At 31.2% G+C, this 27,229-nt stretch overlaps 2 protein-coding genes across 6 annotated transcripts; both read left to right on the top strand.

Annotated features, from left to right (window-relative positions):
- Positions 1-227: 227 nt before the first annotated feature.
- Positions 228-5,306, top strand: LOC123696817. Of its 4 annotated transcripts, none has more exons than XM_045643187.1 (6): positions 228-386; positions 1,271-1,450; positions 2,697-2,858; positions 3,197-3,348; positions 3,868-3,957; positions 4,470-5,306. In XM_045643187.1, exons 3-6 carry the CDS (start codon positions 2,702-2,704, stop codon positions 4,539-4,541), a joined length of 471 nt encoding a protein of 156 aa, XP_045499143.1. In that variant the 5' UTR covers positions 228-386; positions 1,271-1,450; positions 2,697-2,701; the 3' UTR covers positions 4,542-5,306. The 4 variants fall into 4 exon arrangements, with proteins under 4 accessions (XP_045499143.1, XP_045499145.1, XP_045499142.1 ...); XM_045643189.1 differs by lacking the exon at positions 228-386 and adding an exon at positions 641-665; XM_045643186.1 differs by lacking the exon at positions 228-386 and adding an exon at positions 651-894.
- Positions 5,307-9,403: 4,097 nt separating this feature from the next.
- LOC123696784 (glycine-rich protein-like) lies at positions 9,404-15,121 on the top strand. Of its 2 annotated transcripts, XM_045643148.1 has the most exons (4): positions 9,404-9,482; positions 9,670-9,727; positions 9,927-10,145; positions 14,982-15,121. In XM_045643148.1, the coding sequence occupies exons 1-4, from the start codon at positions 9,465-9,467 to the stop codon at positions 15,047-15,049; spliced, it is 363 nt and encodes a 120-aa protein (XP_045499104.1). In that variant the 5' UTR covers positions 9,404-9,464; the 3' UTR covers positions 15,050-15,121. The 2 variants fall into 2 exon arrangements, with proteins under 2 accessions (XP_045499104.1, XP_045499106.1); XM_045643150.1 differs by lacking the exons at positions 9,404-9,482; positions 9,670-9,727; positions 9,927-10,145 and adding exons at positions 13,685-13,817; positions 14,541-14,640 and having other exon boundaries at positions 14,844-15,121.
- Positions 15,122-27,229: the final 12,108 nt, after the last annotated feature.

Genomic DNA, 27,229 nt, shown 5'->3' with positions numbered 1-27,229 from the left:
TTTATTAAGATTCATTTAAAACCTTAATATTTTGTGTTTTTAAGAATCACTAAGTATACTGACTAAACATAAATCTACAAAGAAGTATAAAAAGCACTAATAAGTTATAATTGCATTTAAGAAAAAGTCAAGTACCAAGACGATTACGTCGCACAATGTATTAAGCATGACTGAAAAAACCAAAAGCTATCAGCAATGACGTACAGACAGTAACATGTTCGAAATCGTGTCGACCGCAGGCTTTGCCCGCTAAATAGATAAATTAAGTTCCCTTAACGTGCGTTAAAACAATAATATTTGATGTTTAACCCTAATTATCTGTGCATAAATATTGATACTGTTTGTAAATTACGTTGAATTTAATTACAACGATCCAAATTCATGAGGTAAATAGATTAATGTAGTTTATTATGCAAACATTTAAATCATATTATAAACATTTGCATGCACTTACGTAACATATCTATTAATATAATTGGGTTATTGGTTTTAACTGTAATTGAAGAATAAACAACTGTTTCGTTTTATTATGCAAAATTTGTTTTCAATTATGACGTGTGTTGTTTGATTTTATTATTGTTCATTTTTGAATTCGCAATCAAGATCTACTTATATCTTCTATGTGTTGATGAATAAAAAACTGTAAATAAATTCCAGTTAACTAGGTATTACTGTGATTATATTATGTGTATTCAATATTCATCATATCGGATATAACGCACTACGAAAGTTATTTGTTTGTGGGAACGTTATGAATAAATGATATGTGGTAGCATTTATTTAGTCCAATCGTCGTTTTGGTGTCAGAGAATTTATTAGGGCTTATGCTATGGGATAAAAATAAAAAAAAATATACATGTGAGATTTCCTTCTCAATAATTACAAATTAATTAGGTACTTATAATTCTCATTAGTTATAAGCATTGGAAATCAAATCGTGAAAGCAATCACAGTACATCAATATATTTAACAATTTACAATGTGATTTTCGTAGCGGTGGTTAAGTTTACCCTTTCATTATAGATATAAAAATATAACATAAGTCATTAGGTACCAAATAGGCATAGTTGAAATTACTTTTTATTGAACGAGCTATCAACATTTATATATTAAACAAACAACATGTCAAAATTGGTTTTACATGCGTCAATATGGAAGCAATAACAATGTGTATCAAACCTACATTTGCTGTACCTATAATTTATTTAAACTAAAATTGTTCGGTTATTTTATTTTAATTATCTTTGTAATAATACAATCTCTATTCCAGAAGCGCTGGCATAAAATAAAAGGCGCTTAACAATTTTATAAGGTTAAAACGAAACAGATTAAAAATTTCCCTTGGCGGGAAATGCCAGGCTGGATGCAAAGCGATCCCTTCGTCAACAGAGGAAATTCGCAATGATGGTATGAACTGCGATAAATTACCGCCTCTGCCGATAATCTTCAGGTGAGATAAATACATTAGGTACGTTTTTGTGCGAACATTTATCGTTGCTGTGAATTTCTTTTTATTCCGTGTCATAAATGAAAATAGATGAAATTAAAAGTCGACGGATTGTTTTATACATATATCTTGATTTGAGATATAGTTCATATTTCATATCTTGGTTCAAAGTGGATAAAGACCTGGCGAGAGGCTTATTTTCTAGTCAATTTAAAACTCTACTTGTTTTAAAGTTGTTAATTCTACATACGAATTTGTCCTAGAATACCTAAAACCTAAAACTTTCCAATGCTCCCATTTTCATAACATTTCCATTACATATGTTCTGATATACTTAAATAACAAAAGCTCCGAATCCTTTGTCCTTAACCGGGTCGTACCAGCCGACAAACTCCGCTACCTGGTTCGAGCTAGCATCACATGTATTCAAATTTAATGTTTATTATCTAATGAAACTTCAACTTATGTTTTAACGATTGTAACTATAAATATGACACGTTTCGAAGCTTCTGGACTTGTTCTTGTTCTTGTTAATATAATTGCCTTATTTTTAACTTTGACTCAAAAGAGAAAAAAGAAGCAGTTCAATCAACAAAACTCAGAATGAACAATGGAACGCAACGTTATTTAAATCACAAATGTACATATTTGATTTGCAAATTACCGCATTAGTTTGCCCGGGAATGCTTTAGATATTATGCATAATAATGCATTTAATTTGCCAAACCTATGTAAATTAATATATTCTAAACAATTCTTGCATTTGAAATCTGTTTATTCCCCTTTGGTTTAGTACAATGACATTATAGTGGTTCTTAAAAGCGATATTTCATAAATAATAATTTAAAAGGTTTTACACCGGAACGCTTTCAGACAGCCAGCATGCTTTGTTATATTTTAATGTAATTAATAGTGCTAGAATTTAACGATATTCAGGAGGTGTTGTTATAACAAGCAAGGCAAGGGTCTATTGACCTTTTGCACTGAATATAGGATCTACTTCAATATTTATTTCAATGTGCTAGATTAGACCCAATTTTCACACATTTAGCAGTTAGTAATGCCTAAAGGTACTTGAAATCTGGATAATTTTAGAGATATTTTAGTATTTGACTGGTGATATAGTTTTAGGTTAAATTAAATACATTAATTTAATAGGTAGTTAGACTAAGCAACATCTTTGATGACCATTTTTATATATACCTAGCTATAATCCACTATTACACTTTTATATCTATAATAATTTCAGTCACAATGGGTTGTGGATCCTCAGCTCACGTGGTAGCTCCAGCGCCAGAGGGGAATGGACACAAAATGTCCAACGGGCAGAATGGACATAATGATGCTGCTCTACATGACGATGGTCTCCCCACCGTGGTTCTGCCAGACACACCGGTGAAGGCTAAGCCACGTAAGCGTGTGTTAATGAAGAATGATTTTGTAAAGCAATATACCATTATAAAAACTTTGTTGCTTATGCAAAATTTTCTCAAAAACATTTTCCACAATACGTGTATCACGCAATAATTTAACATTATCTACCGTACTAACTAGATTCTACTAATCTTAGAACTTTTTAGTTAACAAATTGTTTCCCAGTTATGCCCTGAAAATAAACATCTTAAATCGTTCGTTACGTATATAACATCTAAATAAAACATCTCAATACTCATCACACTGTACATAATCAACATCATAATTGATTATTCAACTAATAAAAATATATTATAATTTAACGTTGTTTCCCAGCAATATCCTTCGAGATACCGCTAGAAGAGTTTAACCACCGGCCAGCGTCGCCTCCCCCTCACTTGCAGCGGTTGCTACAGCAGCAGAGTGTGGACATCAGTCTGCCAGATATAGAGGGGAAACTAGCCGAGGCGGAACAGAGGAGACAGGCTGTTAGTTGTTTGTTTTTTTTTTTTCTATTTTATAGTATAGCTTTTTGTTTGGAGTATATAGCTTTTTGTTGTTGCTACAGCAACGGAGTGTTGATATCAGTCTGCATGCTGCCAGATATAGAGGGGAACTAACCGAGGCAGAACAGAGGAGACAAGCAGTTGGGCATAGTAGCTTTTTGCTTGGAATAATCGTTTTGTGATTAGTCTAGTTTACAATAGTAACGTTCTAACGTTCATTATTTTATACATGAAGGCCTGGATTAAAATAAAGAGCGCTTTTTTATTCAATCCATTATTAAAACTATAACAGTAAATGGCGGTAAAAGCTTCAATAAAAGAAAAAACAAAATTAAAACAAACTAGAACATAGACAAATGAAAACTATGAAAATTATAGTTATTTTCAATTGCGTTACGATATTAGACAATAGTTTACGGCCAGCTGATTCATGAAATATGTTACGTAAATAAATATGTTTAAAATAAATATGTTACCTAATTACAGGATTTTACCTTACAGATACTGCAACAACGTGCTGCATCGGCTCATAAAAAATCACAGAAAATGACAAAGAATCTTCAAGATACCATGAATTTGAATAAAATACGCGTGAGTTTAATTATTATTTACAGGCTAACAAAATATTCAGAATATTAATTGAATATTCATGCAACCATCAATTATTAGACCATTAGTTATAGATTAAACAATATGAAATCGTGCTTATTGTCTATGAATTGATTATTCAATACATGCATACAGAATAACAACAATACGAGAACCATAAATATAGAATATGCAATTTATATAGAACGATCAAAGATTTATAGATACTAACTAGGTATCAAATAACATAGGCAATTAGGCATGTTAAAAAAAGTTTTTCAATAAGTTTCTCACTTAACTTTGATGTACCTTGTTTCCAATATTTTAACGATTTTTGATTATCAGCTCTTTTAAACAACTGCTATAAAAATATCCCATGTATACTTTTTTAATAATCGATTATCTGAATAGAATATAATTAATATTTATGCAACAAAATTATTAATGTAACGTGTAAGTAGCTATAGTATATAGTATATATTTTAAAGCTCTTATAGTTTCAATATAATTTTCAGGACTTTGAAGAAACCAAGCACAACACACTCATCGTACCAACTGATCCAGGTTTAGAAGATAAAAATATCTGATAAAATATTATAAATATTCAAGTGGATTAATTGTAGCAACTAATTTTTCTAGAATATAAGATATTTATCGGTTGTGTTCCTGTTAGCATTCTTAATCTGTATATATTTCTTACGAAATGATTTACCTATTGATATACTCGTACCATAGTATGTAATTAGTTTTGAGCAAATTCTTTCGTTTTGTTATTTGTCTATCTATATTTTGATGACAAATGACGATACGAATTATGATAGATTTTTGAATAAGAGGAAATTAGTGTTTTTTTATATACTTTTAACAAACTAAGTTTTCAGTATGTAACTACTTATGTTACTAGTAATAGTATGTTTCAGTTCTTTCAGTATGTTACTAGTAATAGATTATATATATAAATCTCGTGTCACAATGTTTGTCCTCAATGGACTCCTAAACCACTTAACCGATTAATGAAAATTCGCACACCATTTGCAGTTCGATCCAACTTGAGAGAGAGAGTTTAAATCTCAAATCGTTTTAGAGAAAGCGGGCGAAGCCGCGGGCGGTAAGCAAGTATAAGCAAGTATATATGGCATTGCACATTTGCACAACACGTTTGATATAATTGGATAATATAAATAAAAACATTTTTTTCAACGTACAAGAATTAGTGCACATAAATAATGTAAGTATATAGTTATTAAATAGTTTATCGAAATTTGTGATACTTAGAATATTATGATTACCTAAGAAACCTTTTTAATTAATTCATCTTTTATGTTCAATAAAATTATTTTTACTGTTTTCAATGTTGTGTTTTTTTTATCCCAATCAATTTAAAATACGATGTGTTCTTAATTAATTACATCGATTTTGGGCGGTGGCATACAAAGATATTCAAATAAATACTATTACAAAATCTATACATATAATAAATCTGTAGAAGGGTCAATTCTGTACATTGAAAATATTGAAAAAATAAATAGCAGGGGGTGTTACTGGATCGATACCAAACCCAAATATGTGATTAAAAAAATTTTTGTCTGTCTGTCTGTCTGTCTGTATGTGGAGGCATCACGTGAAAACTAGCGGTTCGATTTCGATGAAACTTGGTATAATTATACCTTATTATCCTGGGCGTAAAATAGGATACTTTTTATCCTGAAAAAATACGTAGAAAAAAATTAATCTTAATTTTTCAGTTTTATCCATAGACGTTGTTCCGTAGAACCGCGAACACACGTTGCGTATTATTATAGGCCTAGCCGTATTTGGGAATTGGGTCCAATAGATATTTATAAGATTTTATTGTCAGAGGTATCTACTCAAAATGGAGAAATAAACCATCCACGCGAAGAAGTAATATAATTAGTAAAAGCGAAGAAGTAATATAATTAGAAGCTAGTTAGTAATATAATTTCTAACATAGAATTATAAATGTTTACAATTTATATTTATTATCTCCTTGTATATTATTGTGTTTTAAACAATTACATTCCATAATTCGATGAATAATTCAGCTTTCAATACCAACGACCTTTGTATCCATCGGCGCGTATAAAATATTCCACAATCGTATAAAAATGTACGGACTAATTATAAAATATAAGACCTACGATTTAAACACTATTTGCATATATATATATCATAATTAATAATAATTATTAATTACTCTATCGTGCATTTATGCCTTTATTATTAAAGCTGAAATTAGAACGATATTTTAGTACAAACTGAATTTACTTGATACTTGCAAACTACTTCTTCATCTATCTTAAGTGAGGAGATTTTTGCAATAAAAATATGTTATATAGAAAAGGAGAATGCCCATGAAAGTATGGACCACAGTATAGTGTTGCGTCAATGCCAGAGTGGTTTTGGAGGGTTCTTCGATATTCAAAAGATTTTTACCAATACATTTTTTGTGATAAAAACAAGGGTTTTCAAGATATTGAGAAAAATGTGAATTAACCTCAAAACTTAAATAAACCCGATTTAGTTAGGTTTATGTGTGATTTAGGTAGTATTTTATCGTCTGAAGGCTATTTTTCGTTTAACATAATATTTAATCTATGCGTAGAGCTTGTGCTTTCAGACAAAGTCTATCTGTTCATCGGCTAGTGTAGGTAGGCACCAGAAATCTTCCGGGACGGATTTCAAGAAAACCTAAATATATATTTAAAAAATGCCAATAGAGTTTTATTCGGTTTACATATTATTGTTGTTGTTTGAATCATTTTTTCACTACATATTCGAAGAAAGAAACAAATAAGAAATAACTGGTTACCTTCCAAGCTATCTTACAAGCTATGTCATAATAATATTTTTTTATATGTATTTATATTATTTTACTTCACTATATATGTTAAAACAACCTACAGTTTATAAACAATACCTTACAGAGTGATTTTATGTTAATTGATTTTTTTGTAATTAAATGAAAACAATATTAGCTATTTACCATAGTAAATGTCATAATAGTTACCGCTTGGTTACCGTGGTAACCAGTAATGGATACTATACCCGGCGCGGCCTAAGATGATCCCTATGACAGTTCGTCTTAGTGATTGCTCGTATGATGGATCGTGTCGATACTTTACTATTTTATAGGCAAAGGCGTGGTTTGCATTCAGCCACCTCGGCAAACATGTTTTTACAAATATTATAAAATGAATTTTTAACGTCTATTATGTAAACGAAACGGTAAGTAAAACGAAAGTTTTCCAAAACATAAAAATACACCTTATCATTTTCTCGTAATTTTTAACCCGTTTAACACAGTGTATATTATTTTATCATGAAAATGGAATCCCCCATTTAATTTTTCTAAAAAACTTATATTATCATAGGTAAGTAAATTAACGCGAACGGTAATTATTAATTAAGTATGCTGCGATCTTCTGTTCCATTCAATAGTGAATGAACTATAGCTTAAGCATGGAAAAAATGTGAACTCGTTTCCATTATCGAAATTTGTTTATCGATACTTTCCGCACTAGTCGATAAATGCCAACGATGTAAGTTTTGAAGGACGTAAACGTAAAGTCAGATTGATATTATTTCTCGTAAATGATAAGAATTGTTATAATTCCAACGGAATATCATTATAATAGGATAAAGCTACGTAAAAATTAATAAATGCCATTTTTAGACGCCTCCAATACGTTTCTAATTTAATGGTGACGCCATTACAAGTTTGTCTCTTGAGAATAACTGTCAGTGTCATAGGGATCATCTTAGGCCGCGCCGGGTATAAATCTATGGTAACGGATCTAAACACAACAATTACATGTCTTATTAGATTTTACAAAACATTCCCTGGTCAAAATATATTTTCCGATAGTAAGAAGGCCTCTAAATTGCCGAGATTTTTTTTCATATATTGTTGTCTTGATGCATGATATAAAACCAGTACCAAAAACGGGCATTCTCCTTTCAAATGAATAGAAATCGGTCGTTGGGAACCACAATTGTTATTCATTAATAACAAAATTTTGATATGACCAATCTTGACCAATATTGCCTATTAATTTTTCTCTAAACAACAATGACGATCTTGTCCTTAGAAATATGTTCAATTTCTAAATTATCAACTTGATTAAAAAAATATATTAGTAAGGATATTATTTATACTCACCTGTAAAAATGTCTCTTAGAGCATAATTTGGGTTGCCTGGTAGAGATCGCTACCTAGCGATAAGGCCGCCCTTTGCTGTTTCTGTAGTCTTGTCTTTGTTATATGTGTTTATGTATTTTTTTAATGCAATAAAGTATAATAAATAAATAAAATAATTTAAAATCATTTTATTAAAATACTTAATATACAAGTACTACCCATAATAATATGCAAATACTAAGTAACTAGATAAAATGTTTTCAATATGTTGAAATTTTCACACGAAATATGTATATTTCATATTCAATGAACATGAAATATAAATCTGAGGAAAAAAATATGAATAAATAATAACAAGACTAACTAAAAAAATATGCTATAAAAATCAAATCAGCTATAGGCCTAATGTTAAATTTAATATTTTTGTACATATTATTTACCAATTTTTACCAATTATACTATATAACCAAAACGAGAGCAAATCACAGCCAAATATTATTTTATTTGACAGCAAAATATGTACTAAATTCTATAAAATAAAAAGACTGCACGATTTTAAAGAATGGTTATCACAACCACATGTTCGCAAACATTTCTTACCAAATAAATATTCTTCGTAATAAATAACGACTTACTATTGAAAACAATTAGGAACGAATGAAACATTATCAATAGCATTGATACACTGTTTGGAAGCAATTACATAAATCAAAGTTTCATCATATTCACAATGCTGATTTCAAATATTATTTGTGTTAAGTAATTATTTTTCAATATCCTGTAGGTGCATAAAAAACGTATTTTAGTACATACGTATCAGTATATTAGATACTTATGATATATTTTATTGTATCGTATATAAGTTAAATATGTATAATGTTTCGACAGACAGACAAGAGTTCTATGACTAACTGTAGACTCTTTTCTTAATAACACTGAACTATATTTTCTTAACTCTACCTTCTTCTTGAAACTGAATATTGCATGTAGAGAAGGACATACCGATCTCTTGCATAGTAACTTATAAATTATTTGACAATAAGTAATATGGTTTTGCCATTTATTGAAGAATTCTACATCAATGTAGAAAGTGTCTCTGATAAATTAACAAATATTTGAAACAATTTTAAGATAAAAAAAAAATCGTTTAGCTAATTAATGAAAAGGGATATAACTATTCTGGAAGTTAAAAGGATGTACAATATTTTTTCCGTTGACGTGTTGCAAATCGTTGCGTATTTTAATTAACTGCGTACTCAATTATATCGGATTTTTGGCAGGATACTGTTCGACTATATATACTATAATTGTTGCTGTAATCAGCACACTTCGTCTGCAGAACTGAAGAAAAATGAACTCGCTACTCACTGTAAGTAAGACTTATATTTGTACTTCCAGTCATCGTTGCAGTTTTATCTAAACGTTTAAATATATAATTTTTACAAAAAATTAAGAGCATTTTTTTACTAAATTACTCGGGAGAATTATAATGTAATTTTAACAGTTCTTAGATTAAAACGCTTTTTATGTATGTGTCTTAAAACTTTACTTTTCAGTTCGCCCTCCTTTTGGCCGTCGCTGCCACCGCGCACAGCTACGGATATGGAGGACATGGTAAGTTAATATTTAAAAATAATTAAAACAATAATGTTAATGTCTTAATAGATTTATTTTACTGTACTTAACATTTACGAAAAATGTAGTTAGTCATGTTTACTTTCAAGCATTTCCAAAAAATATAAGTCATTCAAATATTGTCTTAAATGATTTTATTTTATATGATTTGTACAATGAATCGTATTTTTACTTACAGGGCTTATCAGCGCACCCATAATCGCTGCCCCAGCTTACTCCACCGCTAACGTGTACAGGGCTGCCCCCATCCCCGTGGTCCGTACAGTCTACACCCCAGTGTCCGTCCCCGTTGTAAGAACCGTTCCCATCGTGAGAACCGTGCCTGTTGTGAGCACTGTACCAGTTGTTCGTAGCTACTCCAGCTACGGCAGCTACGGTGGCTACGGACATGGCCTCGGCTATGGCTACCACTAAATGCCAGTCGTCAGACGAAGCTAATGAACTTTACTCCTTCTGTCGCTCCTTGATTTGAATAAACTTTATTCAATCATTAATTTGTTTTATTATCTTAATTGATTTTGTAATACATAATACATATAACTGAAATAAATTCAGTTTAACATCCTATCCTAATCCCATTGTTCTGTTTGTATGCTATAACAGATGTTAAATGCTTTACTCTACTCACCTTTACAAAATAGATTCGAAAAATTGAGATTCGATTTTGAGCTGGAAATATCAGAAATAGTTCTCAAAATAAGACTAAATTGTATATTAAATTAAGATCAATCGTAAGAGGAATAATTTTTATTTTACCAATAATGTAGGTAGTTAGAGCGAGTTTATTGCGAACATTCAACATTATAATATTTTAGTTTCCAGTTTATGAAAGAATTTTTTTATATTATTTTTATACACTAATTAAATTTTACTTCGAATGATAAATAAGCAGCTGTAATAATAAAGTCCAAATTAAAACTTATATTGAAATTGCAATAACGTATAAAGTATCCTTATTTTAAATTCACCTCCATGTTCCAATAGTAAGTACTTACAAACTGAAATCACGAAACTGTTTTAAAATAAAAATCAACAGTTCTCAATGTACTCAGAGCTCGCTCTACTGATTGGACTGGCGTCGAGTACAAGGAATGTCTACTTATTTGTAGTAATAAAGTGTACAAACTGCATTACATGTACCTACTTCTCATGTTGAAAAATATTAGAGCGTGGTATTTGCTATACAATATTCTGTTCTAGAATACAATACAAATTCATAATATATTAATGAGAAATATTATTAATGTGGTAAATGACGATTAAAAAGGTCTTCTAATAAATGCCTAAGTGAATCAGATAGTAAATAGGCGGGTCCACACTGACCGAGCTTCTTCGTGAAGCAATTGCTTCCCGAGCTTGCTGGCTCTGTGGAGACCAAGCCTAATTGATTTCGATCAAGAATATAAATGTAGAGTATTTTTTTATCTCTGGTATAATCTTTTAGTTATATTTAAAATTAACCGAATCTGAATATAGGTTAACTTCAATTAAATCTCTGAATATTGACATAATTGCCATGGATATACGTCGTACATTACATTACGAGCTTATGTATGCTATGTAATACTCAAGTATGAATTGCAATACTCCTTAACATATTATTCCGTATACTAAATATGTAGGTATGTATATATATATAAAGGATTAAAAATATCACAGTATGCTAGATAGAAGTAAGCATTTCCTTTAAGCTAGTCTACACTGTGAAAATATATTTTTAACTATTTTTCTTTGATATATTCAAAGAAAGGCCGTAGGTAGATAAGTAGATAGCGTAGGTAAGGGTAAAAGGTTAGCGTTAATGTAAGAGTCATACATATTATTGTTACTTATTTTTATTACATAATTCTTTCACTGCGCCTTAGAGTATCGAGTAGCTAAAAGTACGCGCCTCTTATTTCCTAAATAGCATTTACAGTAATCCAAAATTAATAATGCGCATGCAAATCTTCGCTAATTGTCGTATTTCCGAAGACACTCGAATCATTGAATCGTAAGAGCCCTAAACAACGAACTTGCATTTTACACCTTGTTCAAAAGAAATAGAAATCAATTCACGGTCATACACAATCAAAAACAAATCGGGCGGTAGGTGACGGTAGCCTGTCAGTCAAAAAACTCAACAATCCGTCAGTTGTCTTTAAATATTGGTGGTGACTGCACGTGTTCTCTCTGTGTGGAATTATATAGAGCTGCTATTACGTACCCTTCTTGGTTTTATTTTAAAGGTGAATTGAATTAATCGATGAAATGATTTACACAGGTGATGGCAGTAGGGAAAGTGAAAATGAAGAAGAGTTCCGATGTATCTAAAATGTCAGAAATAAAGATAATCCCTGATTTTGATTGTTTTTTTTTTTTTTTTGTAATTGTCATAATATTGAAGAATGATCAGTACTGTAAATACTTTTGAACTGAGATTTTAATGATAAGATTTACATATATGGTTTAAATATAAACCTGTGTTTGAAAACCATACTTTATACAATATAAATTTTGTGTTATTTTAACCTTCTTTTCTTCCATCATTACACCAGCTTCAGTAAGACACTTTAAAAATACTATAAAATTTTCCAAGTAAATCAATCCAACAAAGATATTCGTAATCGTGGGGTTTTATACTCGCTATTTACTTACAAGGAATTATCGAAACAAAATCGTTACTTACCTACAAATACATATTAATCTCTTTTAGCACAAAACATATAATTTGACTAAATTATGCATGAAGAAAATGCATTTAACCGCTCTATATAGATATCATCTTCGGACGCTCCGAGAATATGACAGTTGCCGAACAGTGACGAAGATTTCTATGCGCATTATTACCTTTGGAGTACTGTACGTGAAGGATATAATGGGCAATTCAAATAGCTCCTCTGAAGAACAAACTCTGTCTCTCAGATTTATATTACACAAACTAATCTGCTAATTCGCTTCCATAAACAGAATCGTATAACATTTGTTGTATATAATATTCTGTATTTGAGGTAATTGTTTGACACCTACTGAAAAACATTTCATGAAAACATTGTGCGCCTACGTAATAAGTATATTTTAGTCCCTGGGGACCTCATTACAATTTTGAGGCAGGACATAAATTGTAATTTATTTCCTGCTATGCATTTTTAATAATTCAACCCGGTTTATTGCAAAATCTTCTCTAGGTACAACAAATAACATAGATAAGGCAAAAATTTTACCATACAAGTGAGTGAAGACTGTAGAGTATGAAAATCTTGTAAGAATAGAAAATACATCTTTGTTAAGGCAAATAAGAGATATGTATGTATATCAAATACGTAGAAAATGTATTATGTTCCTAACTGACAAAGAAACAGGCTTTAAAAATACTTTTAACAGATAACATATTATAATGTTCAAATAGACGCTGAAAATCGACAACGTCGACTGAAAGATTGTGAAATAGACTCACATTTACATATGCAATATTACTACGTTAGTGTGCTATGCGAAAACAAAACCTCTGGCCTTATAAGATAAATGTATTTCGCTACCCACTATATTTTTTCCGGTAAGTGAAGGGAAGCCAAATTGCTTTAGCCTACATTACGCCGACTGTAAACAATCCTTTTTCATTGTTTCACGTTACACCGACTTTTTAAATGGTATGCAATATTTTTTACAATGCATACCTTTGAACGAAAAAACTGGAAACCCTTTATCCGCATAGATGTTATTTTTTGTATCTCTTTGCATTGTTTTTGCTATGTACCAGATGGCTAGCGAATGCAGCTAACTCGAAGTACCGAGTCAGATAGTTCTGGACATTTTAACGCTTCATGACTCACAAAGACTAAAGTTATTTATCAATGCGAACGTAGCCCTAATAATATTTAGACGGAAACACTAATGAAGGCAAGCAATTCTGGTGGTTATAATGCTCAATTGTAGTGTTGGTGACGTAAGGTGCAACAGATTAGCAACACGCAGCCAATTCAGTGGGATTTTCGGCAGGAAACTATTTGCGTATATATACATGATACTTGTTACAGTAATCAACACACTTCGTCTGCTGAATTGAAGTACAATGAACACCTACATAACCGTAAGTGCTAAAATCGTTTTATTTTTTATTGCCATTGATCTAATGGACTTTCCAGCAGTTGATAATAATGCAATATGTGATGAATCATATTATCTCGGATATTTCAAATATAGTCTTTTTATTATTTAAATTAAATTAAAAATAAATCTCATCTTCAGTGCTCTCATTACTATTACTATTAACTTTGGTTTCTTCCAGTAAATGAAATAACTTTCTTTACAGTATCTTTAAATATTTCTTATACTTTAAATAACAGTAATATTACATAAGCTAGAAGCTTCTAGTTGAGCTGCTTTTAAAATTATTTCACAATGTTCTTTATTTCAAACGTGACAATAATAACTAACTGTGGTCTGTAGTTAACCGCGCTCGTTACATTTTACAAATTGCACAATTGTTTGGAACGTGGCTTTGAAAATAATTGCAATTTATTGTATTTGAAAAACCTGAAAACAGTTACGATGCTTACATATATTCGAAAGTCTTCATATCTCTATACATTTTACTCATTTAACAGCCAAGTACATATTTAAATAAACCAAGTCATAAAAAATGGTCAACAGATATTTTTCATAATTAAGGAGGAAATTTTATAAATATTCAATTTAATTCAATGTATATTTACAAATAATATACCGTCATAGGTGATCACCCTAATGATGACTGATTGATAAATTGTTTGATTATCTGATTGATTGATTGATTGTTTGATTGTTATTACAGTTTGCCCTCCTTTTGGCCGTCGCCGCCACCGCGCACGGCTACGGATATGGTGGTTATGGAGGATATGGCGGTTACGGCGGTTACGGCGGTTACGGACACAGTTAGTATTTTTTTATACGTCTATGAATAATTGTATTCATATTATATATTGCCACCGAGTGTTATTAATTTTTAACATGAAAGTGGTAATTTGGTGGCAATCATATAAGTCTTGTTATTGACATTTTTAAATCAGTTCAGAAATTGTTAAATACATTTATACTTCTACATGATTTGTGATGTATAAATCTTCTTTTTTTTCAGGTGTGTCAATTTCGAGTGTGCCAGTCATCCGTACGGTGAGCGTCCCAGTCGTGCGCAGCTATGTTAGCTACGGCGGCCATGGCGGTGGCTACGGCGGCTACGGTGGCTACGGACGAAGCATCGGCTACGGCTATGGTGGCTACGGACGTGGCTATGGAGGTTATGGAGGTTACAGCCGAGGCTACGGCTACGGCAGATACCACTAAACCAAACAGACGAAGTCTAAACTCGTTGATTCTTCCAATGACTCTTTGAACTAATAAATTTCATTCTCAAAAGATATCTTTTTTTTCACCTTAGTTTTATTGTAATGCATACTAGGCCAACAAAAAAATGCACGTTGAAAATTCAGGAGGGATTTCAAAAAACTAATCTGCAATTGGAATAATCCTTAATAATTGCAATTAATATTCACGACAGCAAAATCTCTCACATATCTCACAATGCTAATTGGATATTTCATGCTCTCGGTAGCTAGAAATCCCAAGCATGCCCTTGGAACTTGGATCTTAGTTCAGCAAAACTGAATTCCCAAATTCAGTTAGCGTTGTGAGGCGACGCGGAAAAGTTTTAAGTTAGTTAAGGGTTCCCTTTACCGCTTGTTACCCAGTCATCCGATATACGTATAAAGCTTTTTCTATTCTGAAATAGTTATTTCTTATATAAAAGTTTAACAAATCTGTAAGCGTCTCTATATATATGTAATTTAATATAATTCTAGTTGGCACAAACAGTCGTAGAACCAATTATTTTATGTTCTAAATACTAAATAAATCTTATATAACAGTTTATGTAATATTACTGATTTTTAAAGCTGGGAAAAAATCCGAAAAGGGAAGAAATTTATTTATTACTCTTTTATACAAAACTACATAAAGGAACCTTATTATAGAAATAGGTATGTATTAACGAGTACATACTAAGGATTGTATTGGAACATCTGTACTCGCATCAGGTGTAGATGTTCACGGCCGTCGCACTGCTAAATGGAATTACAGGCGTCTCGACGTCGATATTCCGTCATAGATTATTGTCACAGACGCTTTATGTTAATTCCTGTTCTTCTAAACTCTCTCTTCTAAATAACTTGTTCCGAGTTGAACAAAAAAATGTATTTGTTAAGGGACTTTTAGATTTTACTTTTATGTATCATGGGATTTGACTCTATTTGTTTTATTTCATATAGAAGAATGACATGTCTTCCCAAATTTCAGGAATGAAAGTAATACACAGATAAAAACTAAACAAATGTATATAAATAAATATAATAAATATAAATTTAACTTTAAACCAGTTCATTACTTACTAAAAGAGGTAATAATTAATTAAAAATATGATAAACTAAATCTCAAATCAAATTTTTAGAATACATATTTAAAGCTAGGTTTGCCACTGGGAAATCGAAATATCCAATTCGGTTTTGAGGATTAAAGCAAAAATGTTTGTTGGATAATTTTCCAATTTACCGAGGTGTGAGCATTTATTTCAGTGAATCGGATTTGAAAATACAATCCACCTATAGTTATGAGATTTGAATATTTGTTTGCTATATATAACTCGTCAAAATATTTTCAAGAAAATAATAATTATATATTCATTCGATTTCAAGTACCTATAATGCATATAGAGTTATAAATTTACTACTATATTAATTTACATTGCTTTGCAATACTTATTGCTGATATCACAAATTTTATTGCAATGGCACATCTACGAAAGTTTAGTCTATATCATGGAATGAAACCAAGATTCCTAGCGCACTGGCGTTAATTGAAAAAGCAATTAAACTGACAACATCGATGCCGAAGCATATCTCCGATCATCAATTTTCATAGCTACTTGAGCGTTTGGGGAAAATTATTGCATCAAATCCATTCGATGAAAAGGTTCTGACTATTAATATTATTTTGTAATTCCTAAGTTTATTCAAATTCTCTCTATGCTTATCTTAAACGCATAACTCATAAGTCTAAAGTCCTATGTAGGTAACATATTATATCTGTTAAATAATACCTAGCTTTTATTTCATATATTCGATCTAACCTCACACACACCTCTTATTATGCTATGTATTGAATAACATTTGCATACTGAATCCTTAAAAATTTCAATATTTGACGCATCTGATAATTTCTGACCTGAAAATTACTCAAATCAAGCAAATATTTCGTAATAATAATTGATCTTTGTAATTGCAGTTCAATATGCAAAGTTATCTTCTTGATGTTTAAACGAAATACTCACCTCACTAACAGGTTAAAAAAATATTTGTGTAAGTAAATAATTATCAATTTTTTTTTCATATTTCTACTCACTGTTTGATTTCACTTCTAATGTGTGTAAGTTGCAATAAAAAAATAATTATTACCCATTTGAAATTAATAAAAACTATTTAGGTTACTGGTTTTATTTATGTTGTATTGATATAGAATAACGAACTGTTCCTTGCTAAAAATAAATAGATAACATGTAGAAACTGACGTTGCATATGTATTACGACATACAACTGAAAATTTCCTCTTATTAAATAGTTAGGTGTGCAATTGTGTGCGTATTAACAGTCGCAATTCCAAAGATAACAATTTATAACGATCCTCAATTAATTTATAATTTATTTTTCCTTCATGCACCAGCAATTCAAAACATTGGCTTGTTTGTAATCTTTTGATTGATTGTGAGCAAAACAAATTACAGGCACATTATTATAAGTATTCAGTTTCGTAAACTAGTGAAACAAAGGTATGAGTTTACACTGTTTATCAAAAGATGGCGCTATGTAGCCTAAGCTGTGCCTAAACTAAAGGGCGTATTTACGTAGGACGTAAAAATACAGAAGGACCTTTTCGTTTTTCTAATTCTAATTTTTGAACGTCAATCGTCTTTGTTCTACTTACACTTTGCTCTTTTCCCCGTCGCGTCGCGTGAATAAAATATCATCTTGTTAATTAAATTACGTTCTCTCGTCCCACGTTTTAATAAAATCTCTTTACATATTTAAAATGTTGCATTCGACCAAGACCTTAAATCGACACACAATTTCGCCATATACTAAGTAATTGAGTAAATATATTCGTTTTTCACTTCTTCTTTATCTATTTGCCTTTGTAAATTCTTCATTGTATTTGAATTTGTAAAAATTTTCTTATGGACGACACTTATGGCCGCTGTACATGGGTAGAGTAAACGGTAGTGTAGAGCGGTAGAGTACTAATTATCCTGCTTACTGTAGAAATGTAGGTAGAGTAGGGTACCAAAATTTGGTAGAGTGGCTAGAACCGTGGCTACTGCCACGGTTCTAGCCACTCTACTACTAACTGTCATACTTGACAGTTACTCTTCTAAAACTGGTAGAGTACTGACTACAGCAGCCAAGAGTTGCGTTTTTGTTGACATCTACGACATCCATAAAACAGCTACTAAACCAATTTTAATGAATTATTTAAATAGATTTTGTTCTAATACGAAATGAAAAATCTCTTATTTGTGTGTTTGTATTCCTTCGTGGTAATAGGTTGTTCCATACATCTGATTGATGTTATGTTTTTTTGCTGTCCCTTTTCATAGTGCTACCGGGAAGATAAAGCAGCGGCATAAAACTTATAAATTAATGAAACATGTTATGGATGAGGTAAGAAGAGAAAGAAAAATGAGATAAGGATAAAAAAGTGGCGAGTTTCTATGGAACTTTTAATTGATATTAATTATTGTACATACCTACATACGTTTTGTTAAGTAAGTAGTAAAAAAAAACAATAGAATTGGAAATGTCGTAGTGTATGGGGTTGATAAATTTTCTCTTATTCTTCTGAGAACAATTATTATACCTGACGGAAGAAAGGGCCCGAAGGCTATTTTTAAAAGGTGACGTCAGCAATTCTGACGTCACCATCATCAGGGCAGGCGCTCATACTCGAAGTAGAACGCCTGTAGGTATTTTTACTGCCCTTTTATTCCACGTCGTAATTACAGAGAGAGCTCCGAACGCTCCAACGGCCGGCGCGTGAATGTGCTCTGTGCCGTCGGACGCTCGTATTTAAATTAAACCATGACTCACAAGAATTAGTTTGAGAGTGTTGCCACTCTAATTTTTGCAATGAATTTTTATCATTTTTAACAAACATTAATTATTTCGTTAATTTAACCACTTATTTAAAAAGATTTAAGTAAACTTTAGCTAGTTATAATTATTTAGTAGTTTGACGGTAGTCGTTTATTGTCGTTGCGCCGACACGGCCATACTGACAGGCGGTGCGCGCTCTGCACCAGCCTCGTTGTAAAAGTCTGTAACAATGTCAAGTTATAATCTTGGCATGTTTTTTGTCGGTTCTCGGAGAGTCTCGAAGGTTCTCGTAGATTTCTCGGAGGTTCTCGTAGATTTCTCGGAGGTTGGTTCTCGTAGATTTCTCGGAGGGTCTCGTAGATTCTCGGAGGTTCTCGAAGGTTCTCGTAGATTTTAACTGTTTTATTTAGAAATCAGTTTTTTGTACTCACATTATTTAATCTAAGAAGCTAATCATGTTCTGACTTGAAATAATGACAACTATTCATCCACAAAATACTAAACCAAAGTTACGTCTAACACGGCCATATTGACAATCGTACGTCCTCGTACGCCTTTTCTCGTATTACAACACTACGGTAGTTCATCTCGGGATTTCAAAAACACACTGCCTCGGCCACACTGACCTTACATAACACTAAACACTCCACATGACAGAAGCAGTCCGTTCGCGTATCATGCGACCAACACCTACTCATTTGTGACATAGGCAGATTCTCGAAGGTTCTCGTAGATTTCTCGGAGGTTCTCGTAGATTTATGCTTATCACAAAGAGAGGCGCAGATAGCACGCACAATTCCTTCGATGAACCACACTCCCGTTACAATAATCCACGTAACAAACTTTTACTTTACACAACGCACGAAAAAACACTAACGCCAGTATGCCGTTACAAAACTATGTAAACGTTTAACATTTAAAAAGAGTGAGCTTGAATTCTATCCAACTTCTGATGACGAAAGAAGGGGCCCGAAGGCTATTTTTAAAAGGTGACGTCAGCAATTCTGACGTCACCATCATCAGGGCAGGCGCTCATACCCGAAGTAGAACGCCTGTAGGTATTTTTACTGCCCTTTTATTCCACGTCGTAATTACAGAGAGAGCTCCGAACGCTCCAACGGCCGGCGCGTGAATGTGCTCTGTGCCGTCGGACGCTCGTATTTAAATTAAACCATGACTCACAAGAATTAGTTTGAGAGTGTTGCCACTCTAATTTTTGCAATGAATTTTTATCATTTTTAACAAACATTAATTATTTCGTTAATTTAACCACTTATTTAAAAAGATTTAAGTAAACTTTAGCTAGTTATAATTATTTAGTAGTTTGACGGTAGTCGTTTATTGTCGTTGCGCCGACATACCATACCTAGTTAATAATTAGTATTCACTTAATAATTATTTAAATGTCTAACAGTGCATTGCATGGAACGAACATAGAGCTAGAGCAACAGCATTCTTACGTGATCTTTTAGTGTAATCGAAAACTTGTATTCAGTGTTGTTCAGTATTAGAACATTGCTAAGAATATTTTCCAATGCACTAAGAACAACGAAAGAATGCTTTACGCCTGTTTACACTAAAAGTATTTGACTTAGTGGGGTTAAAATGAGCATTCGCTCGTATGATCTATATACAACTGCACCGTTACGAGAGTTCCCTGTATATTATCCATATATTTTAATAACAGTAAATTATGTCAATGGATATAGAGTATGACATAATCCTAGCCATATTCAGATATAAATCAAATACCTGCCACGTTCCTATCTGCCATTAAATTAATTCATATCACCTCGTAAATATGAACTGTAAGAGGAAGATAGATCTTATGTAACAAAGTTAGCAAGTACGGATGTTTGTGTGGAACACCGTAAACTTGCCTCAACAAATTTGCGGTTGTGGAGAGACAGACTTAAATATTTAGCAGCTGCAACGCTCGCTTTGCACTTTATTTTTGTTTTAAAGAAGTTAAATAACGTCTGAGAGCGGAATCCCTAATTTCTTTAAGCTTGTTACACGGAAAAAGGGTGACGTAGCTGCTTAGTGCAATCGTAAATCATAATCACTTTTTGCAAATGTCGGATGGAAGGAAATGCTTATAAAAATATTTTGCGTGTTAATTTGAGTACACACAGTACATAATTAAGTTTACGATTTTTATTTCTTTGACTGAGTAACTGCTAGCCCGAAAATTGTGAAATCACTAACAAGATTAAAAAACTAACATGGATTCAACGGCTTATACCAATTTATACAAGTAGGTGTCTATTTTCTACTAAAGTAGGTACAACAATAAGTTACGTACAATTTTATCTCAACCAGTTATTATCGATTGAATGAATGATAACTTTACTTTATACAATTGTACCCAAAAACTGAGATCGTAAAAGAGTCCTCTATCAGAAAAACATACAAAGTTCTTCACAAACAAGGTTAATAAAATTATCCAAGAAAAACAAAGTCATTGTGTGTCACTAACATACCTAAATGCTATTTACTGATCTTTATCTACCGCTACAATTAACCTAATTCCCCTACTATTTTATGTTATTTTGCCATGTAAATACTCTTTGTAAATAATCCAAAGAAACATAGGACGAGCGAGTAATCATACTTATTGGCCATATCTTCTTGTCAAGATCTAATATAATGTATTGCGTCTATTAAAATATAATTTAAAAGACACAAGACATAATTTCCATTAAATCGCCTTGATAAGAATCTAAAATTTTATAAATTCACTTCAAAGGCTTAGCGTATAAGTTCAGAAAGAGTTTAAAAACATGTTTATTATTGTACCTACTAGTGTTCAGAAAAAGCTATATTCTTATTCTTCCTCTCTTGTAATGTTATGTTTGTTAAATATGCATATTTCTGCGTCTGTTTAAACCTATAATAACAAAAATATTATTTCAATAACACCATACATTTAACTTTATGTGACTCCTATTGGCTATTGGATTATTCCCCAACATCGAAAAACGATGTAACTTATTTTCAACCACACTGAAATATTGCAAACAGAATATTAATTCTAATTAGAGTTCCAAAGTTCCATTATATCAGACACTATTCCCGAGATAGGAAGCTAGCAAATAGCAGGTAGTTCTCATAAATATCTCGCTCCATTAGATTTATCGCCTGAACTGCGCTAACTTTTAACAGCAACTTGCGATCAGAGTAATGAGTTCGTAGTGGATTCGGAACCTGTTGTTTGCAACTCCATGGCTGTGGAAGTTATTGTTGAAGATTGCTTCATCAAAATATGTTGCGATTGTAGCTAAGGTTTGGATGAAATCGTAAGGAGTAGTGTTTTGTTATATGGAATAAAAAGTTAATAGTAACATTCCATCGAGGAAATTAAATAATGACAAATGAACAGAATTCCTTAATTTTATTTGTAATTTACTTTCAACAAACTGCTTTTATTTTGTATTTTTTTATGCCGATTGTCATGGATAGCCTCGTAGAAAATAACACTATTTAGTTAAATTTTTATTGTCTTTAGTTATACAAAAACACGGAATAATCTTTAAAATAACTTACAAAAACCACATTTATTTATTGATAAATACACTTGAGTCTAAACTTGTACATCGATAATAATAAAACTATTTTAATTACATTTATAAATAGGTTAGACGTTGGATGATACAATTGTATTTTAAAATTATTTTATTCTTACAGTTCATATGTTCTTATATTACAAATATCGTAATAACTACAAAACTGCACTGATAAATATTTAAGTATTAACAACGGTTACAATAATAAAAATAACGTCAACAATATAGGATTGGTATTCAGAATTTCATCATAGTATAATATTATAATACATTCCATAATACTCGGGTACCATCATAAGGAAGGTACCCGGTCCTTTGGAAGGCTTACGTGGGGACACGGATCCAACACGCAGAGGCCCTTTAGAGAACTTTACTGTGTTGTGGGACACCAGCCGCAGCCTGCCCATGACTGCACTATAGAGATACAGTCCTAGGCAGTCCGCGGCCAATGTAGGACTATTTCGAAATATGGAAAAACAAAATAAACAATAAAAAAAAATATAATACATATTTAATAAAAAATATATTACATATTATTATTCAATATTATAATGTAGTTATTGCGATATTTTCATTTAATTTTAAAGTTTATATTTAAATAATATTACATTTTCAGAAATTCGACTTATCATTATTAATTACATAATATAAACGATACAAACCTTTTTTTCATTTAACTCGCAGTTGTACTATTCCAATTAATTACGAAAAATAAATTATAATTAAATTATATATAAATTTATACTGATATAAATAACAGTCATCATTTAAACCAAAGGTTTTAAAGTTAAGCCATCTCAGTTGTGTTTTTAACAAAATCCTTTGAATATAAATGTATCTAATTAATTCACAAGTTACTGTTTTAGAACACTACAATTACACAACATTTATTTATTAGATAATTAAATATTTCAGTTCGTTTTATCCCTTGTTTTTATTTTATATTTTACTTTACCATTAACACTGAATACGATAATTATATTACAGAATATAAAAATTGATGAAAGTGCGTTTCTGCCGAATTACTAAGGCAAAGTACAATTCTAATTTGCGTATATCTCTAGGAAAATGGTATAAATTTGACAAAGTACTAAAATATTTCTCTTAATTATTTCGTCACGAATAACAATGCTGAAGATATGATCGTACTTTAAGCTACAGAAACAAGTAAACGGTATTGCAAGAACTTGGGCTAGTAGGTGCAATATTTCAATTAACAAAATATCGATTTATTTGTATTTTTAAATACAGTAAAAACTCCTTATTCGCGCTTCCTTCATTCGCGGTTTCACTATTCGCCAACTAGGTATTCGCGGATGGAAAAAATGTGACGTAATTCCAGTATTCGCGGCTTTGTAAACGCCTGACCTAGGTATTACTACGAATTCCTTTATGTCGACTAAAAAAATGAAAAACGAGTAAAAAGTGCCAAGCCATCCCCTAAACCTGATGATAATACCTAATTAAACCATAGTACATCATATATCTCGATGAATTAAACTGATTTCTTTATGTATAAACTTTTTTATTTCGTCATCTAGGAACGTATCCCCTATAACGCCGTACAAATTACAATTCCATATTCACGGTTTCTCTATTTGCGGCGCATTTACGGAACCTATTACCCGCGAATAAAGAGCTTTTACTGTATTACATGCCTTTAACGAATTCTTAGATCACCTCCAGCAATTAATACAATACTTAAAGAAATTGTGACAAAAGTTTGATTTAAAGTAAAAAGAGTCATTGCTTTAATTAATTAATTATTAAATGCCCACTAAAATATTAAAGCGTTGCTAACACAAGACTTTTACCCTATTTTTCTACAAGGATTATTTAAAGTAAACATCGAATAATGGAAATCATAACCATTTTAAAATCCTTTAATACAATATATATATAATTATGTCATAGTAAAATTTATATCAAATGTCTACTTTTGCTACTAACATTCACGAAGGTTTTGCATTATATCAATATTTGTGAAAAAAACAAGATAGATATATACATATTAGGTACCTATATATGAAAATTCAAAAACCATTCATCTTATGATCTTTCTTGCATTTCTAAAATCATAAAAAGAACACAATACAATTTAATAACTCTCGTCATTTAAATTTGAATCTATTAGGATTTAATTTATCAAAAACATAATAATTTGAAATTTGAATTACTATACGCAATGGCTTATTATTTACCTACTTTTCGGCTGTACAATTCATAAATACGTTTTTCTTGTTCAGGAGAACCCGCATATGCCATTCCACAGAACGTATAGTTCTGTGTGCCATTCCATGCACCTCAAGTTATGACATACAACATGATTGACGTTACATCTTGTCGTGCCGGAGTCGAGAAAAAAATGAAACAATATCTATCGACACTTAGAACTCCGTACCCCGTAAGAGCACACAGTCAGGCATGAATCACTTCATACAAAAAGTATAGGTACACTAATGTTTGATTAAACCCCGGACGGGGCACGGCCTCGTCGCGTCGTGACACGGTGTAGCGTAAATCATTCTTAAATCATCAATTACTACTTACAATGTTCTCATAATATTTAGCCGCGAATAATAACGAAATTTTTTTCTAACTAAAATCTCTTTTCATCAAACCCGTTAAAGCATATGCACATACTAAGTATATGCTAATTGCTATGAATATTTTGTTCGATTGATCCAACCCTTATAACAACCAAGAAACGATAAATCCTCTAAAAGATTGAGCTGTAACTAACCACCAACACGAATAAATAAACTCTCACATAACTTTTGAGCCACTCGTTCACAAATGTATTTAAACTAGACACCTAGAATATCGGTCCATAAAGGGACATACATACACGAAAAATACTAGTTACTGTGCGCTTTGTCAATATATTTAGGAGTTATGGGGGTTAATGCTACAAGGCTATTTTGACGAAGGATATACTAATACAACAGGACCAGTATCGTCTGGAATATTTTTTGTTTCGTAATGAAATACGTTAGAAAATTCCATTCCAGATCTAGGAATTACATAATAATTATTAAAACAAATATTAATAATGATCCTCCTTTATAATCCGGCTCGGAGCCTCAGTAACTCAAATCTATAAATTGAATGTTCATATATTTATGCTAAGATACATTCTCAATGTCCTTATATAGTCAGATAAAATAAACGATACCAATGTTATTTAGTACCTAAATAGATGCCTGGGAAATGTATTATGCATGAAATGTTATAAGGAAAATTGTCCTTACTTAATAGTAAGGCCAATTATATTTTAGTATAAAACAGCAATACTGGCTACCTGCTCTTTTTTGTTTTATTTTTTCACTCGTTATAATAGCCTGGTCGCACTATAAAGTCAGTTATTACAAAAATATTGTCCAAGATGAAGTACTCGTAATTTGTTAAAATACGCAACATTTTTATGGTAACGAACAATACAAAAACCGAGAAATTATACTCTAAATATTCACCGGAAGGAAGTTAGCACGGAAAGTTTATTTTTTTTAATTATTAATATCTCAAAAAATTGCTCCTTAAATGCTCCATCAGAATCTGTAATTGCTCCACTTCTATAATGATTAGTTTATTTATAATTATTTTTTTTAAAAATCCAAATACTGAAAACTTGATTTCCATATTATAGAATGAAAAATATTCACTTTTCATAAAAAATTTTTTTGCAAAAAAATTTCTCCCGATTTGCTCTATCAATTACAAAAAAAAAATTAATTTTGATAATTTTTGCAATAATTAAATGAAAAAATATGTTTGCATAGTAAACTACTGCGCTGTGACGTCATCAATTATTGTCCTTGCGACGCATAAGGGCCATATTTACATGTATCAATCAGCACTGCAGCGATATCTGTAGACCTTAATGTTAATGTTTTTTTTATTTATATTATGTATTTACTAGATTTCCGCCCGCGGCTTCGCCCGCGTTTTCAAAGGAAAACCCGCATAGTTCCCGTTCCCGTGGGATTTCCGGGATTGCGTCATTTTCTCGAGATAGCCTATGTCCTTTCTCGGGTATAATCTAAATATCCCCATACCAAATTTCATGAAAATTGGTTCAGTAGTTTAGGCGTGATTGAGTAACAGACAGACAGACAGAGTTACTTTCGCATTTATAATATTAGTATGGAGAGTGATTGAGTCAACAATAGAATAACAAGTGTAAGTACTATTTTAATAAATATTTCTACTGTCAATCATCATCAAAGTATTAAATTAGTATTAATAATTGAATTTGAATTTCTGTTTACTATAACTTCCTTCCGGTTAAATATTCTTACCTTTTTCAAAAATGCATATACTTAAGGAAATAATAAACTTATATAAATTTTTAAACTGTTAAATTAGAGGTAATACTGTCTTTTAATATCTTTGAAATATTTTTGTAATAACTTACTTCCATCGGTGAAATATAATGTGATATCTACCTGAAATATACATTGGATTTTGACTCTTACACACCGCGTGTAATTACACATATTTCGATTTAATTTAATAATACCATTATTTAATATACTTTTAAGACTTCACAACAAAGGAACGTTGTACGACACATAACTATGTATTTTATAATAATTACAATAGTAAACCTGTTTTGTATACGCTATATTATTACTCGAATGCATAATATATGAATATAAATTTAATTTTATATTTACAAATATCAATGAATACACTTAAAATTCCGAAATACTTTAATATTTAGAATTCATGTTATACTAATCGAGTTCCAATCATCAGTT

Source organism: Colias croceus, chromosome 13, assembly GCF_905220415.1.
Source record: "Colias croceus chromosome 13, ilColCroc2.1".
Lineage (NCBI taxonomy): Eukaryota > Metazoa > Arthropoda > Insecta > Lepidoptera > Pieridae > Colias > Colias croceus.
The sequence above is the reverse complement of the archived record's forward strand: the minus strand, read 5'-3'. Positions and strand labels throughout refer to the sequence as shown.